At 44.5% G+C, this 15989-nt stretch overlaps 1 protein-coding gene across 3 annotated transcripts in view; it reads right to left on the reverse strand.

The window, feature by feature from the left end:
• Positions 1 to 714: 714 nt before the first annotated feature.
• Positions 715 to 15989, reverse strand: part of USF3 (upstream transcription factor family member 3) — a 112468-nt gene continuing 97193 nt past the window's right edge. For 2 of the 3 annotated variants that reach the window (XM_086935577.1, XM_086935578.1), the window contains one exon: positions 893 to 12032. In XM_086935577.1, coding sequence (XP_086791703.1) covers positions 5599 to 12032 — 6434 coding nt within the window. In that variant the 3' untranslated portion in view covers positions 893 to 5598. Of the gene's footprint in view, positions 12033 to 15989 lie in introns of all 3 variants that reach the window. The other variant, XR_015299390.1, reaches the window with a different exon arrangement.

The following is a 15989-nucleotide window of genomic DNA, read 5'->3' on the forward strand; positions in this document are numbered from 1 at the left end:
AACAAAGAAGGTACTGTGAAAGCTCCCTAGCAATATCGCTAATTTTCAGGCTTGGTTTTCTTCAGTTTTATCACCATATAAAGAAGCAGTTTTGAAAGTGGACTCTAACTCTGCATGTTTTATCTTGGTCAAACACGACCACTTGTGATTTAGGTAATCTTCCACTGTGCTCTGTGTCTAGAATTTCCATTTCCACTCCCAAAGAAATCGTATTGCAGTCTGATTACTTTTCAATCCACTACACAAGAAAATTAGACCTTTTAACATGCGTCCTGAATCCCATACTTTTGTTTAGTGTTATATTATGCAGTTCTTGTACAGCAAATGTGCAGGTTACTTGGTCTCATAATGCTTTTGTGCAAAGGACGTCTGCAGTTGTAGGTTTGCCAACTGAGTAGAGGATTTGCTAGGGTGGGAGGAATGTGGGGATGTCCATGGACTAGCCTGAATCAATGAGTAGGCATGGTGTGGAATGAATGTAGGAATTTCCCTTAAAACAAGATCTATGCAAAGGGTGAGGGGGGGATAAAGGCGGTGCCTGAAGGTAATTTTATGTTTAACGGGTACCACGTGGCAGAAAGGCCTCCTCCATACCACACATCCAGACACAAGCTGCTGGGCATGACGGACCTACACAGTGGTTTACAAAGTCCACAAGGCGGTACCAGGTTATGATAAGCTATAATGTAAGAGTACAGAGAAACAGAAGCTATCTTTTAAAATGGAACAAATTACACATTTCAACATTTACTAAAATAGATTTGTATAGCAAGAAAGCAGCATCCTTTTTGTGCAACAGTAACTCTTTAGCACTTTCCATACACTGCGAGTGATCTAACGTAAACTTGGTTGTTTAGAACAATCAATAAAAAAAAACATGAACAATTGAAGAAAAATCCCACTTTTTTAATAAAATACTTTATATTTTCTTTACAAATAATTATAACAACAGTCACTTAGTGTTAACATTAGTCAACCGAAATTCCTAAACTGGGCAGCTTGTCAATGGTATACTTTGATAAAGCAAAAGTTTATTTACAAAGCATGAACACTCCTTATTTTTAATAGATGTCTTGTTTTCCTTTTGTAGTAAAAAACAACTGTACAGCAATATTACACAGCAGACGCTACTGCCAGCTTTTTACATATAAACATTACAAGTCAAAAATCAAACTCTATCCCTCTATAGCAAAAAATGTACTTTCACCTGTGCACATAAAGATACATTTCCATATCTCCAGATAGTAGGCAGTAAAATGTCACTCCCACCTGGAGTGAAAGAATGTTGAAAGAGGCGTTGAGCATATGTCCAAATGTATCTAGTGGGTATGCTGAAAATCTGCCATACCGGACCTTTGCTGCATCCATGGCCCAACAGATCTGGTAGATGTAAAGGTTTCCAGAAACAGTCCAAGGTCTGTTACTTTCCTGGATTTTTAAAATGACTTACAAAATAATCTGCAAGAGCAAAGTAATGTTCCTATGAAGTCCGCGATGAGCATTGATCTTGCAACAGCACTAATACAAGGGTCATTGGAAGGCTCTCTGATATGGTGGACAAGACCAAAAGATGTCTAAAAAGGTTCACAAGTTTGTCCAAATTGGCCAAGATCACAAATTCAGTTGCTTATGGACGCAAGTTTGACACATGAAGGCAGCAACTATATACCGCGTGTGTGTGTGCACCCACGCCCACAAAAGGTGAACAAAAATCTACTGGGAACAAGACAATGGGAAGGCAACCAAAATACCAGCATATAGGATCTGTAAGAAAGATCAGTTTGCAGGTGTATTAATGTAAACAACTGTAATCAATAAAACATCCACGCTTCTTCTTACAAGAAGTTACACCAAATACAACGAAAAACAAAAACCGTCATTTCCAGTTTACATTTATTCCTCACTTGATATAATTTTGTTTTAGATTTTATACTCAAGATCTTTGCTTCTCTTTCCTGCACCAATGCACTTAAAAGAAAGTAACATCTATAACAGTAAGAGATCTAATGCATCCCTCCAGGGTGCATATTTTTCATTAGGTTCCTCTTTGCAATGAAGCCGGTGCACACATTCTGATGGAGCACTAAAAGTCCAGGCACTAATGTAGAAACACAACTGCACAGTAATATATTGGGTAAACCACAGAAGCCTTAACAGTGCGGAGGACACATTTGCAGGCAAAAGACATTTTGGAATATAGAAACAGAACCATATTAAAATGCCGTAAAACAAATCCAAGACACGATGTCAAATTTCAATGGCTGACAATATTTCTACTTGTGAAGAGTGAATACAACTACTGCTAAAAGACGCGGCTGCCACCATGTCAGCTGATTTTAAATCTCTTTCTATTTCCACACCTGCTTACAGAACATGGGTTGTTCCCATAGAAAACAACGCAACATGAAAATACCCAAATAAGTGAAATAATTGAAGACAGCACACATGGAACCTTACATAAAAGATGGCTGTGCATGAAATAAATTTAATAATAAATCAACACATGCCTCAGGATAAAGATTTACATGAGGTGAAAAGACACTGGACAGACAGATATGGTGCCATTACAGTAACAGATAAAAAACAATGTACACCTGAACGGCACCAAACTCTCGAGAAATGTGTGGCCACTGGGATAGTAGCGCTGTGAACAACAAGCAATCGAGAAAATCCTTGCAGTTCATTTTAGATTTGCAACACGTTGTCAAGAGAATCAACCTATCCATGCACAGTGGATACCACTCAGCAATACGCCAATCCAGACCATCAATGAAAGACAACAGCATTTAATTCAAGTATTTATCACATAAAATGTCAATGACAAATTCTGCAATACGAAGAACACTCAGGCTTTGTTTACAGCCAGCACAAGATCATCCTGGAAGCAAGTCAGACTAGAATTTGTGGCCAAATCATAAAGCAGCCAAACTGGGAAGTGACTGAAAAACTGTCCTCTCTCCCAGATTTTAACAAAATGTCATGTTAGAAAATGCCATGACCTAACCCATCATTGAAGAACTGGAAGGTGTTTGTTTGCAAGAAATACACTACCATGCTTTTTTCTACTGCAGCAGAAAACCCAGATTTATTGGAACATCAACCTGCTTTAAATTTTAAAACAGGCAGACCACAGCCTACAACTTATGAAGTGGCTTTCAATGATGCAACAGGAGCAGGAAAAGTGATGGGGAGGAGTGGATAGCAGACGAATTGCTTGTATGCAAGTGCAGTTATGGGAACAGAAGAAATAACATTGAGAAGACAATTGGATCATCTAAGAATTTTTACAGTGAATTTAAAGACATCAAACTCACACCATAACTGTGACCTAGATGCAATTATTGCATCCGCATCATGATCATAGAAGCCAACGCATAGGTTCCACAACCTCAAGTACACGTGTTTCGATTGCTAGGTCTATCAGCATTAGTGTGTAATCTTGAACCTAGCACTATAAATATGTGACTGAAAAACTGCACCAGAACCAGACTAGAAAACCCACATCTACAACCTCAAAAAGGTCCAAACAAAAACTCTTCTACAGAGAAGAAGTGAAATAGTTAGACTATCGTTTATGTTCCACAGTGCGCACCTTGAGGGTGAAAAACAGAAAAAAAAGGAATGAAGGTCAAGTGAGAACCCAATGTCTTTCAAATTACTTTCTCAAATTTAGAGCAGGAGTCCTACTTTCATTACAGAATTAGAAAGTGCAATAGGAGTATAGAAACTTAAAACGTTAAGATAAATATTTGTAAAACGGTCCTACATTATGAAATATTACTAGCTTGATTAGGGAATGTCCATGTATGTTGGGCTGGTTTACCTCTTTTCAACTAATCCAAGACCCTTTACTTGAGTTTCATCTTAGTCTTCTTGTAGTACCAGCTCTGTGTTTCTTCTAGATATTTGTGCAGTGCTAGGTCGAAGCATGTCATAAAAATTCCAGTAGCACTAGATTTCGTATAAGTGTTTAATATCTTTTAGCTTTACTGCGTTTATTATAGATCTTTCAGCTAGTTTATTCTTCTTTGGATTGCAATTGCTCTGTTTTCCTCCAGACATTCCAACCACACTTTGTTTCGCCTATATCTTCAAGCTGCCCTATTTACGTCCTTCAATCCAACTGCATCATAGTTATTTTAGATTTTCGAGCTACAGTGTATCTTTGGAAATCCCCAATTACAGTGGCTATTCTAATTCTTCCCACTACACATTATCTTCCAAATTCCTGTTCCATCATGTTTCTTCAAGTAGCACTGTTTACTCCAGATCTTTCAGATGCACTATGGCGAAGAACCATGTTGTTTCTAATTCTCCTAAGTATCACAATTTTTTCCATACTATACATACAGCTACTCTGGGTCCAAATCTCTCTGAAGCACTATGTGTCTTTTAGACCTTCCAGCTGCTCTGTACTGGAAAACATTACTTTTGATCTTTAAGCAACGCTCAGCCACAAGCATCAACATTTGAATTTGTGATTCCTAAATAGTGATTATAAAGAAATCGCTATTTGTGAATCGCAAATCCTTATGCTTGTAGGAATCGCAAAATAATGATGCATCCCAAATGCAAAAATTGTGGTCGCAAAGGGGCAGATTCTATGAATCTGCCCCTTTGCAACCGCAAAAAACAATGATGTATGTGCCCCACTGTCTTTTATCATCTAGAGTAGTATTTTAATTAATCTGATCTCTTGGGAAGGCTGAATTGAAATATTGTTTAGATACTGAAAATATGTCTTCCCACCCAAAAGTTCAAAATAATTTAAGAACAAATTGTATATGGCAAGAAAAAATGCTTAAATGAGAAAAATACCCACATTCATGAGAGGCGAACAGGGAAGAAGATATGAATTTCATAAACAAAGCATGGCACAATTATTCAGTGCAAGAATTGATTAGTTGAAAATGCCATAAGTTAATAAACAAGTATTTTGGAGCCATTTTTGGCGGTCCAACTGACAATGTAAACAAGCCACCTTTGCTCTCCTCTTCCAACTTCTGCCTGGAAGAACCATTATGTGCCAATCCTAGAATCAGCTGAAGGAAGGCACAGGACTCCAGGTCCTACAAAGATGAACAAGAAGCACTGCAAATGGCTAGGATCCAGAAGGCAATGAAAGTCTACACATGCCCAAGTTCACACCGATTTGCAAGCAAACACACACATACACACAATTTGTATTCATACTAACCCAGAGTGTTAAAAAACTTGCTTATGATTAGTCGCTATAAAAATACTTTTCTGGACGAGCTGATTTGGCCCAGAGACAAAAAGTGATCCCAGAAATAGTTCTACACTTTCCAAACATGGTGTTCTATATCAGCAATAATTGTCATCACCCTAGAGGCCTACGATTTAGGAGTCTGTGGCCTGCTTTTGAATCTGCCCTCTGTGCAGTCCCTGAGGATAGCCTGAGATACTTAATTCAGGCAAAGGAGACAAGAAGCCAAATTTACATAGAACATTTGTGAGGGCAAATGCAGAGGATGAGTTTTCTTTACTCCTGCGGGTTCACTTGCATGACAGGTAGTCTATGATGGTAAACCCATTGATGCTCTCTGGATGCTTTGCCATCAGGCCATCCGCATGCCTTCATACTGCTGAACTGCAATCGTGACCCAGAATGTGACTTATGTTATGAGCAGGTCGGTTTGAGGATTGCTTGGAGGAGTCGGAAGTGGCAGAGTTAACAATAGACAGCAAAGGTGACATGGCAGAACCATCTGGGGGAAGAGCTGTTGCAATTTCTGGAAATAAGGACGTTAAGTTGAAATTAGACAAATGTGACGGATTGGCCATGTGCATGGGAGGCATATCCGGAAGGAGAGGAAAACTGGGCTGAGCAAATCCAACAGGTCTAGGAGGGGATAAAATTGAACCAAACCGGTTATTCAAACTGGCACTGTTTGGCTTCTCCGCACTCGGATTTGTAAACATCTGATTAGAAAAATAAGGGATGGAAAGATCATTCGATAGACTTGGGTGGGCAGGTGAATAGGGTGGATAGAAAGATGGCAATGTATTCTGAGGATCAACTGGGATTAGGGCAGGTGTGCGGGTAGCACTGGACTGGGTAACTGGAGGAATAAAGGCTGTATTTGCATTTAATGTAGGGTTCATACCACCATCAGGAATAAACGGAAATCCAAAATTTTGAGAGAGAGCATGCTGATCGGTTCCTGCATTGTCATTAGGAACCTGAGAGCCATCAGACATAAAACGAACAATACTGGCCCTCTTTTCCGCCGAAGATGGCTGGCGTCCGAGGATCATACTGCTGCTTGGAGCCAACGGAAGGTGAGGAAGGCTGGGGTCAAATACATTCCCGTGCCTCTGAGTGTTAGATCGATTTCTTTCAGGCGGACGTACTTTCGAATTACTGTTGTCTTGCAAAGGATGCCTTGAACGTTGGGTTATTGGGGGATTAGACTGGCGAACAGAAGTCTGTACTTGTTCAGAGTTCCCATGGGATATGGTTGGATGTGATGGTCGGGAAATGCCATGCACATTTGAGGACACGTTTGTATTTAATTGGCTCTTGGAGCCTTGGCTCTCAGTGATTCTCATGGGGTTAGATTTTTGAACAGAAATATGAGGGCTAGTGTTCCTAACCTGCACTTCCCCAGAAGAAGATGAACTTGAGAAAGGGATAGTTAAAGAGTTGTTTCTGGAGTTGATCAGCCCCATTGACATATCACAGCTTTCCCTATTCTGACTTTCACTGTCTCTTCGAATATGCACAGATTCTCGCCCCGTTGGGCAGCTGTACTCAAGTGTAGTTGAGACACCACATTGTGTGTTCCTTTGATGTTCAGAAATTAATCTTTGACTTGCAACAACTGGTTCGCTCAGATGCGGGCCAAGCAAACTCTGCATAAAACTCTGGTGACAGGTATTTTCTATAGGAGGCATGGAATTTGCAATGGGAATCCCTTGAACTGGAGCATATGGCAGTCTCTTTTGCCTGTCTAAAGCTGGAATAGAGTTTTGCCCTATTCGAAAGGTCTGTGACTGCATGCTCCTAAGTGATGCAACTGTATTTCCTATTTCACTATTCCTTGAAGTCTGCAGTTCAAAGGTTCCCGTTGACTGATGGTTAGAGCTGCCTGTTTTGTAGGACTGGCAATCGGAAACACGCTGGCCATCAGCAGGGACAGCATGTTCCACAGGTATGCGGTTCTGCATGTTATGAATTGGCAAACCTTTAGTCCTGGAAACATCAAGATATGTTCTCATTTCGATCTGGTCTGGCAGCCTGGGGCCCTGAATTGACAATCCCATCCTCTGTTCAGAATTGGACGTCTTTCCAATAAGCGCTTCTGCAGAATAACTAGAAACCCTGTTTCTTTCTTGCCTGTGAGGGGTACAGGTCATATTGGATTGTCGCGACACAATACTTGGCTGGGACACCATGTGTTGCTCCAAGCTCCTGGAAGTCATAAGTCTCTGAAGCTGATTATGTGTTGTCACCTGTTCAGAAGATGAACCGGTGCTCTGTTGCCTGTTCCCAACATCTTGCTGATGCAAGATATCTGAATTAAGATGGCTCTGTTGGTGGGCACCATGATTATTCCTGTTGCCAGCAGAGTTGTCACAATGTTTCTCACCTTGGGGAGCTGTGAAGTGTTGTTGCATTTGCTGCTGCATCTGCTGGTGGTGGTGATGGTGTGGATGGTTGTGGTTTCCTTTTGGTCGCCCTTGATCACTGCCATGATGTTTCTGTTGCAGTGAGAGTGGGTTGGCCTGGCTTCCCTGACCAACATTCCGTTTCTTCTGCATCTGAACATCTTGTTGCATTGCTCTTTGTTGGTGGGTGTTGTGAGACTGTGAGTGAATCGAGCTGTCTGCGTGTGGATTATGGTGCTGTTGATACAGGTGAGGCCGTTCACGCAACTGTCCACTCTGCTGTTGTTTCAGGTATGGATTACTATTGTGCAAATGATTAACTGTCTGACCGGATACCCGCTGCTGAAGATGTTGGTTATGTGGCTGTCCCTGTTGGTGATCTATAAGTACAGACTGAGGGTTGGACCGGATATCAGTTTGCCTTAACGCAGAGTTTACAAAGGTAACATTGGTTTGGAATAATGCATTGAAGCTATTGGTTGGTACATGACTGCTCACTGACACAACTGAGTTAGAAGAATTATGAGACATTTGATCAACCAACATTTGAGTCTGCTCAACAAAATCATTTGAGTTTCCTCTTATTGAAGGCATCCGGTCATGTCTTATAGGCGCGCTCTCACACTGTTTCTGTCTCTTGGCAGTAGAGAGGTGGTTATCCTCTTGCACAGGGCGTTTGGCAGTTTCTTTTCGATTTTCACGATTTTGCTCCTCATTAACTTCTTGTGCCTGGGAACTCTGCATTACTGAAGCTCTAAAGGCATGTATTTGCTCATGAGAATATTCGGTTGCCACTGCCGGGGCTGGTGACTGGTTGTCATAGGACTTCAACGGTCTGGATAAGTTAACTGTTGTAGTGATTGCCATTTGTTCAGGTGGCTGGGATGAATTCGAACAACTTACAAAGGAATGGTCAACATTGCCAGGATGGATCAAATTATTAATACTTAAACTGGTTGTATTTTGTACTGCAGTTTGCAAAGAAATGCTGGATGCTTCCATATGTACAGAACAACTTGGGGACTCAACTGAACCACAGTCAGTTGGCTGGTTGTAGTCCTGAGAAGGAGTTTTATCTTGCTGGGTCTCAAACTGCTCTCTGCTCTTCTCACTATAGGTCTGTGTAAAAGTGGGCACATTTCCTCCCATGGATGCATCTTCTGTAGCCTCTGAAGGCATAGCTCTCAATTCAACCTGGGTGGCCACTTTCCTTTTCTCACCATTTCCCTGCTCAAAAATAGCTCGTGCAGCTAGTGCAACTATATCAGTCTGTCCTGAAGTAGTACAGACATTGAACACGTGGGTCAATGCTGCACTGTTTGGAACCTCTTCCCTGGCGGTATCGGGAAGCATAGAAGCCACAGAAAAGCTAGGATTGCTTCCAGAGCTAGTAGACATGGGAGAGTCTGCCTGCCGGCTGTGAGCCAAGGAGGTACTAACCACTACTTCCTGCTCAGCAACACAGCTGTGCTCAAGGTTTATATTTTCGGTTACAGAATTTATGATCTTGGCTGAGAAGCCATTATCATCCGAGTCCTTCGACTTTGGGTTAGCAGTTGAAAGGTGTTGGAGCTCGCTCTGAACTTGTGACGTAGTTTGGGAGGCGGTGGATTTTTCTTTTGCAATTTCATAAAGCATTCTACCCAGACCTTGTCCTTCCAACAAATCCGAAGCAGCCTGCATTATACTGGAGTGATTTTGCCTACTGATATTTGTCTCTGAAATGTTTACCGCTTCAGAAATAGAGTTCGTGTTTGAACTGCTTTGGTCGGTCGGTGGTTCAGAAAGAGGGGTAGCTAGAGTGAGATTAACTGTGCTAGACTGAGCAGAGCAATTTATTGGAATAAACGGTTTGGAGCATTCCGCTTGCAGTGAAGAGCCAGGCCGTGACCCCGCTTCATGCTCAAGTGTTTCTTTTGCAAGAAGAATTGGATCTTTACAAACTGATGTGGACAAAACAAACTGTCCTTTCCCGGAAGGCTTCAAAAGCAAGGGGTTGTGCACAGTTGAGTGCAAATCCCCTTCAGAAATTGATCCCACCAGCAGTTCAGAATTGCTGCTCTCAATAGAGTTTTGGTCAGAGTTGCTAACACCCGTCACAGAGCTCACAGTGCTCAACTGACACCCAGATGGAGATTGCGTCGTCTGAGAAGTGCTATCCAATAGTTTCGTCTTTTCTGTATTTGAAATGGTCTTTGAGGGTTCCAGACGTGCAGGATCAGGTGTTGAAGCACCCTCTCCTTTGCTCAGTTGAGGCACTTCTTTGCTGGAAGTGGGACGCTTCTTGGTGCTGGTCTTTTTATTTGTTCTCTTACATTTAACAGCTGCAGATAAACAAGACTGTGCTGTATTTGAAGTACTCTGTAAAGCAGGCAGATTTTCGGGTGTTAGTGCAGATGTGGCAGTGGTGGTCAGTGGCATACAGTTTGCAGGGGTGGCAGAAGAACTTGCTGGGGCTGATGGAATAGTGGCTTGGTTGATTGATAACTGTACACAACTCTGTCCTGTCGTCTGGGATATGCTCTGATTTAGACTAGCCAAAGCCCCAAAGGTGTTGAGAGCAACATTCGTATTTGGATCCTCACTGGTGGTAGGCTGAATAAATTGCAGAGGAGTTTGTTGTGCAGTCCCCGATGAAGACATCATTGGCTGCAGGGCAAATAACTGGCCATTGAGCGAAATGGTCGGTGGTTGCTGCTGACTGGACATTGTAACGGAAAAGGAAGGAGTAGAAACAGATGTGGATGAAGTATTAGAAGGCCTTGGTAATATATGAACAAGATGTTTACTCCCAAATATCTGCTGCGTTGGGGCATTGTGCACAGGACTGCTAGTGGACACAAGAGAACCAAGTCCTTGGGTAGATAGCCTGGCAGGTCCCGGGGTCTGAGTAGAAAGCAGCGGCACAGGATTTGGATTAGGGGCTGCTTGAATAATAACAATCTGTTGCCCCACTGTCTGGGTGGGAACCTCTGCTCTTATTACTGGAGGGCATGGTAAAGGATTAGGAGGGTGCAGAATTATAACATTTTGATTGGCAGGCGCTGCAGTCACAGCGGAGCCTATTGGTGGAGCCATCTGAAAGACCTGCATAGCTGGATTCAATGGAACAATACTTTTTGCTGGTTGTGGTTTTATTTGAGACGAAGCAATCAGTGGCTGCACAGTTAAAGAGGGGCATGATGGCAAGGTAACAATTACCTGCTCAGCAGGCTGCCCTTCACCCTGGAGGGTATTGTTCAAACTGATACCAGTGATCGTTGGGATGCTGCTGGTGGAAGGTCCAGCTCCAGTGTTATTTATTGCCTCATTTGACAAAGCAGGCAGATTGCTATGGGATGCGCAACTTAGGGGTTGAACTGTGTTACCTGCCACTTGCAAAGTAGTCCACGTAGTCTGTGTGTTTCCAGTTGCAGGAATCCTTGTAAGACTGCTGTTGCTGATCAAGTCTGCTGTAATACCTGAACCTTGCAAGGAACTAGGGAGAGACCAACCACTGTCCAGGCAGGATGCTGGCAATGTGCTTAATGTTGTAGCTGGCAATGTGTTTATCCCAGCTGTTTCTGCTGCTGCTGAAGTCACCAACAATCTGCCACTGCGGGTTACCTCAACGAGTGGTTCGACACTAGTCGATTGGCAATTTCCAGCGACATTAGCTTGTGTGCACTGCTCAGAGTTGGCATTTGTTATTGTGACCACAAAGCTTTCCTGAAAACCTGAACATGATACATTCAAACGTGATGACTCCTGGGGCAAAACTGGGGTATTTGTGACTTGAGACACAACTATCTCAGGCACACTTCCATTTTGCTGTCCAACTGTACTTTCCAGAACTGTCTGATTGCTCTGTGGTGCACTTCCGGAGACGCAAAGCAAATGTTTGGCGGTTCCGCTCTGTAGAATATCCTGTGAATTGGCAGCTGCATGCAGTATGTTTGGCTCACCCTCCGAGGTGGAAATCTTAAGAATGGTCTGAGCTGGAATGGTTACAGGTAGACACAGTGGAATCTGCTGTTGGGACGTGGATGTACATACCGTACTCTGGGGCCATACTTTAGTTTTTGTTGTGTGCACACTTGCAACTGTAGCTGGTGTAAGCAGGTTACATGTTCTCTGCACAGGGACAACATTCGCAGTTTGTTTCTGTAGGTTCTGGTTGACATTGAAAGAGACGCTTTGGTTGTTGACACCCAGAGGGCTCCCATTGGAGTACACAATGATGTTCTTCTGACTCTCATTCGGGTTATTTAAAGGGGCCTTCGCATTCTTAAGGTTTCCTTTCCAGTGAATCGTGGGATCATCGTACAAGCATATGTCGTTTGCCTTCAAAAGCTCAATGTACCGAGCATTTTCCTTCTGAATGTCCGACAGTTGCTTTCGTAAGCGCAAGATCTCATCAGCTGCAAAAGAAATAAAAACAATAATGAGGAAAATATCCAAATACAGAAATAATAACTTTAAATTAGGCATTTAGTTATGGTGAGTCAATAGACAGAAGCAGCAAGCTTCATAACCAATTATTCAACATTTTCATAGTAAAAATAAATCATAAAGGTACACTTATATGTAATTGTTCATATCTTTATCACCTCAGCCAGCAACATCACGTCTGCGAGTAAAAAAGCCTTGGAGGCATTTAGCAACGGTCAAGATAAAGCTTCCTTGTTCCACTGCTTACCTCAAAAGCAATGGTTCTATTTATGTTAATGATAACTGCCCTTGGACCCACCACCAATCAAGCGGAGTTTGGACCAGATATTTCTGTGGCAGGGGGCTTGTTTTGTGTCTGTCCCTCTGGCCAAATTATCAAAACTCAACTATCTTCAATATTTAGACAAACAATCATTCCATGTGGTACAATGACTGTGTTCTCTCTCAAAGGCAGCTATTGATCATGCACATGAGGGTGGAGAAAGGTTTATTTTACCTTTTACCTCTATAGCAGTGCCAGAGGTGAAGAAAAGACCTCTCCGGCAGTGCCAGGGGTGGTAGAATTTGGCTTGCTAGAAATTCCAGGCTTGAGAAAGCTTTATTCATTAGCAGTACCACAAACCATGGAAGGTGGCGCTCTAGTCATTGGGAAAGTCCCCGCTCTACAAATTCCAGAATGGTGGAAGTTGCTGCTGTTTGGCAAACAGATGCTTGCGAAATGCAAAATCTGCAGTTGTGCCAGAAATGGCGGGAGCTGCCTTTGCAGCACTGTCAGAAATGGTGGGACTTGACTCTTAGCAGTGTGGGGTGGTGGCAGTTACATCTAGATGGTGGGGGCTGCCGCTGTAGAAGTGTCGTCTTGTGGGATCAGTCTCAGAAGTAGTGCCATGCTGAAGGGCACTAGCAGTGCCAGAGATGCTGCTACATGGAGGAGATGCCTCAGGTTGGTGGAAGTTGCTGAGCTGCCATGATGGGACAGGGCAGGCATTGAAGCTGGATCTGCAACAGCTCAAGACTTCTGTAAATACTTCCTCACTGAGTATGGGAAAACCTCAACCCCAGACAAGAATCTTCACTTGTAAATAAATGTATTTAAATACAAGTGACTGTATAAATAAATTAGTAAAACAGGTTACTCACCTTCAGTACCACTTTCTGTGGCTACTCCATATAACCGCAGATTCCTCAACTTGTGACTACTCCCGGGACAGGCTAGATCTGGAGATTTTTTTCTCAGCAATTCCATCAAAAGCCATTAGGTGGTGTTTTGTACCTTTGCATTGAGTCAGTCCGACCCCAGAAGTGACATTGAGGCCACATATAGCTGCCACCCTTGGGCATCATGTGAGAAGGTGCCATCTTTCTTGCATTGGTATGCCCCCACTTTTTTCTGGACTGCTGATGTGCTTTGACTGAGTGTGCCCTGGGCTCCTGCCAACCAGGTACCCAGGGCATGTGTTCCATCCCTAAAACTGTATTGAAACCAAAACCCAATTGGCCTCTCTGGCCACATAGCAGACCCTAGTAAATGGTACCCTAGGTACCCAGGGCATGGTGACAAGAGAAGACCCCTCAGGGTTGCAGCACGTATTGTGCCACCCTTAGGGGCCCTGTACCCTGACACCCACACACTGCCTTTGCAGGCTGAGTGTTTAAGCGCAGAACTAAACAGAGAGTCGACATGGCCCACATCCCTGTGTGCCATGCCCACAAAACCCACTGCCCTAGCATACCTCAGTCACCCCTCTAGCTGGGTGCCCTATGCCAGCGGTGTGGACACATGGGCATGAGCCACTACCGTTCTCAGGGCCATTCCTGGGCACTGTAAGTTTAGTGCTGCCATTAAGAGTATATTGTGCTGGAAGTTAGTCATTACGAACTCCACAGCACCATAATGGCTTCAATGAAGACTGAGAAGTTTGGTATCAAACTTCTCAGCACATTAAACCCGCCCTGATGCCAGAGCAAGATTTAATGTAAAATGCACCAGAGGGCATCTTAGAGATGCCCCCTGAAACCTAAACCTGCAATCCACGTCTGGACTGCGAGGCTGCCTAGACTATCGCACAGCAGACATGTTGCTGGACCCTTAGGTGGAGAGCCCCCCGCTCTCCTGGGCCTGCAACAATGCACATCCTGGGCGAGGTGCTCAGTCTCCTTCCCCAGGATGGGCAGAGGGAAGCTTCAAAGGCCTGCCGCCTCTGTGAGCTTCTCCGGACCATTTGCTGTACCCAGCAACTGGCCCCCACCAGTCCTGACCCCCACTCTGGCGGGAAAACCTACGTCAGGAAGGGGGGTGCCAAGCCCACCCCTCAGGTGGTGAAGATAAGGTGAAGCACAACCCTGGGCTCCGACCATCTTGAATGTAGGGAGCCCTGCCCAATCACAGCTAGGCTCCTGCCCCGCTCCCACAGGAGAGAAGCAGGCTAGGGGGTGTACCCATCCCAGGACAGGGACCTCCCACCCCAGGACAGGGACCTATTGATCCCTGCCCTTGCCCTACCTGTAACGCCCCTAAATTCAGTATTTAGGGGCTCCCTGAACCTTCCTTCCCCGGGTCACGTTAAGAAAAGAAGATCAAGAAGAAGACGACCCGCCGTGCAGCTGCCACAACAGGACGACAACTGAACTGGCCCCGGCCCTACCGGCCTGTCGATCCTGGAACCTGCTCCTGCCTAATCCCGGCGACTCCTGCAGACAGCAACCTTGGGACACCCAGAGGACCCGCCTGCCTTGACCCTCTTAAAGACTGGGACTCCCATTAGCAGAGGCTCTGCTGCATCAACACCCCTGGTGCCAGCCAGGAAGCTCTGGACCACCCACTCTGCACCCGCCGAGCCCGGCCTGTGCCCGAGTGATCAAGATGACAAGGACGTCCCCCCAGCGACTGGGACCCGAAGTCCAGTGCCCAAAGACCCTCCTCGATGAACCAGACGACGCCTGCAGACTCAGGACCAGGGGCCCCTCCAACCGCGACCAGCAGAGGGTAAGCTTTCCTGACACCCAAAGACACCCCTACACCCGGCGCCCTGCAGCCCCCTGTGCATTCCTTTGGGGTATCTACCTGTGCTCCAAGATCCCAACTTACCTCTTGAAGTGGTGGTTGCCCCTGAAGAGTCTCCGTCCCTGAGCCTGCAGCCTTTGTTCATTTGTTACCTTTCCCATGGAATAACATTGAGCGCCCAACGGCTCAAAAGCACCCTGCACCCAGCCGCCCGAGTGCCTCTGGCCGTGCAACCTTTGCCCTATCCTACTTCTCAATTTGCCCTGAGCAAGTGACCAGGAGCCCAGCTCCCACAGCCGTGTGGCCTGCTAGCCAGCAGCCACCAACCGGAGGCCCCCTGCCACCCCATTGGATAACATTGGGCCTAACTACCTCTGCACCGGGCTGCCGAGGGTGAACCAACTGTACCTACATGACCCTGGGGGTCCCCTGAGTCTATGCCCGGAACCTTAACTTCACCAGTCGAGTACTCACCTGGAAACCGGTAACTCACTCACCTGCCATTGGATAACATTGACTGATTTGACTTGAAAAATCTTCTAAGTGTGAAGTTTTGAAACTTTAAATATTCATATAAAATCAACCGAATTCCGAAGTACTCACCTGTGATCAGGAGAGAAGCCAGTACTGTACCTTGTAGCCCAGTACTGAACCGCAAAAGTAATCCATACCGGGTTTCCTAGTAACCTGTATTTTGTCCATAGGAATTCCTTGTCTGCTTTTCTATGAAATTTCTTCGGTCTACTTTTGAAAACTTGCAATATTCTTTAACAATCATACCAAATATTGAAACGTAATTACTTACCGGTTTTAAGTTGAGACCCCAGTGCTGGACCTAGGAGCCCAGTACTAGATTACAAAAGTAACAAGATCGTACTTTACCTGCAACCTGAATTTTCTCCCATTGGATAACATTGCCAGA

This window comes from Lissotriton vulgaris, chromosome 8 (assembly GCF_964263255.1).
Source record: "Lissotriton vulgaris chromosome 8, aLisVul1.2, whole genome shotgun sequence".
Lineage (NCBI taxonomy): Eukaryota > Metazoa > Chordata > Amphibia > Caudata > Salamandridae > Lissotriton > Lissotriton vulgaris.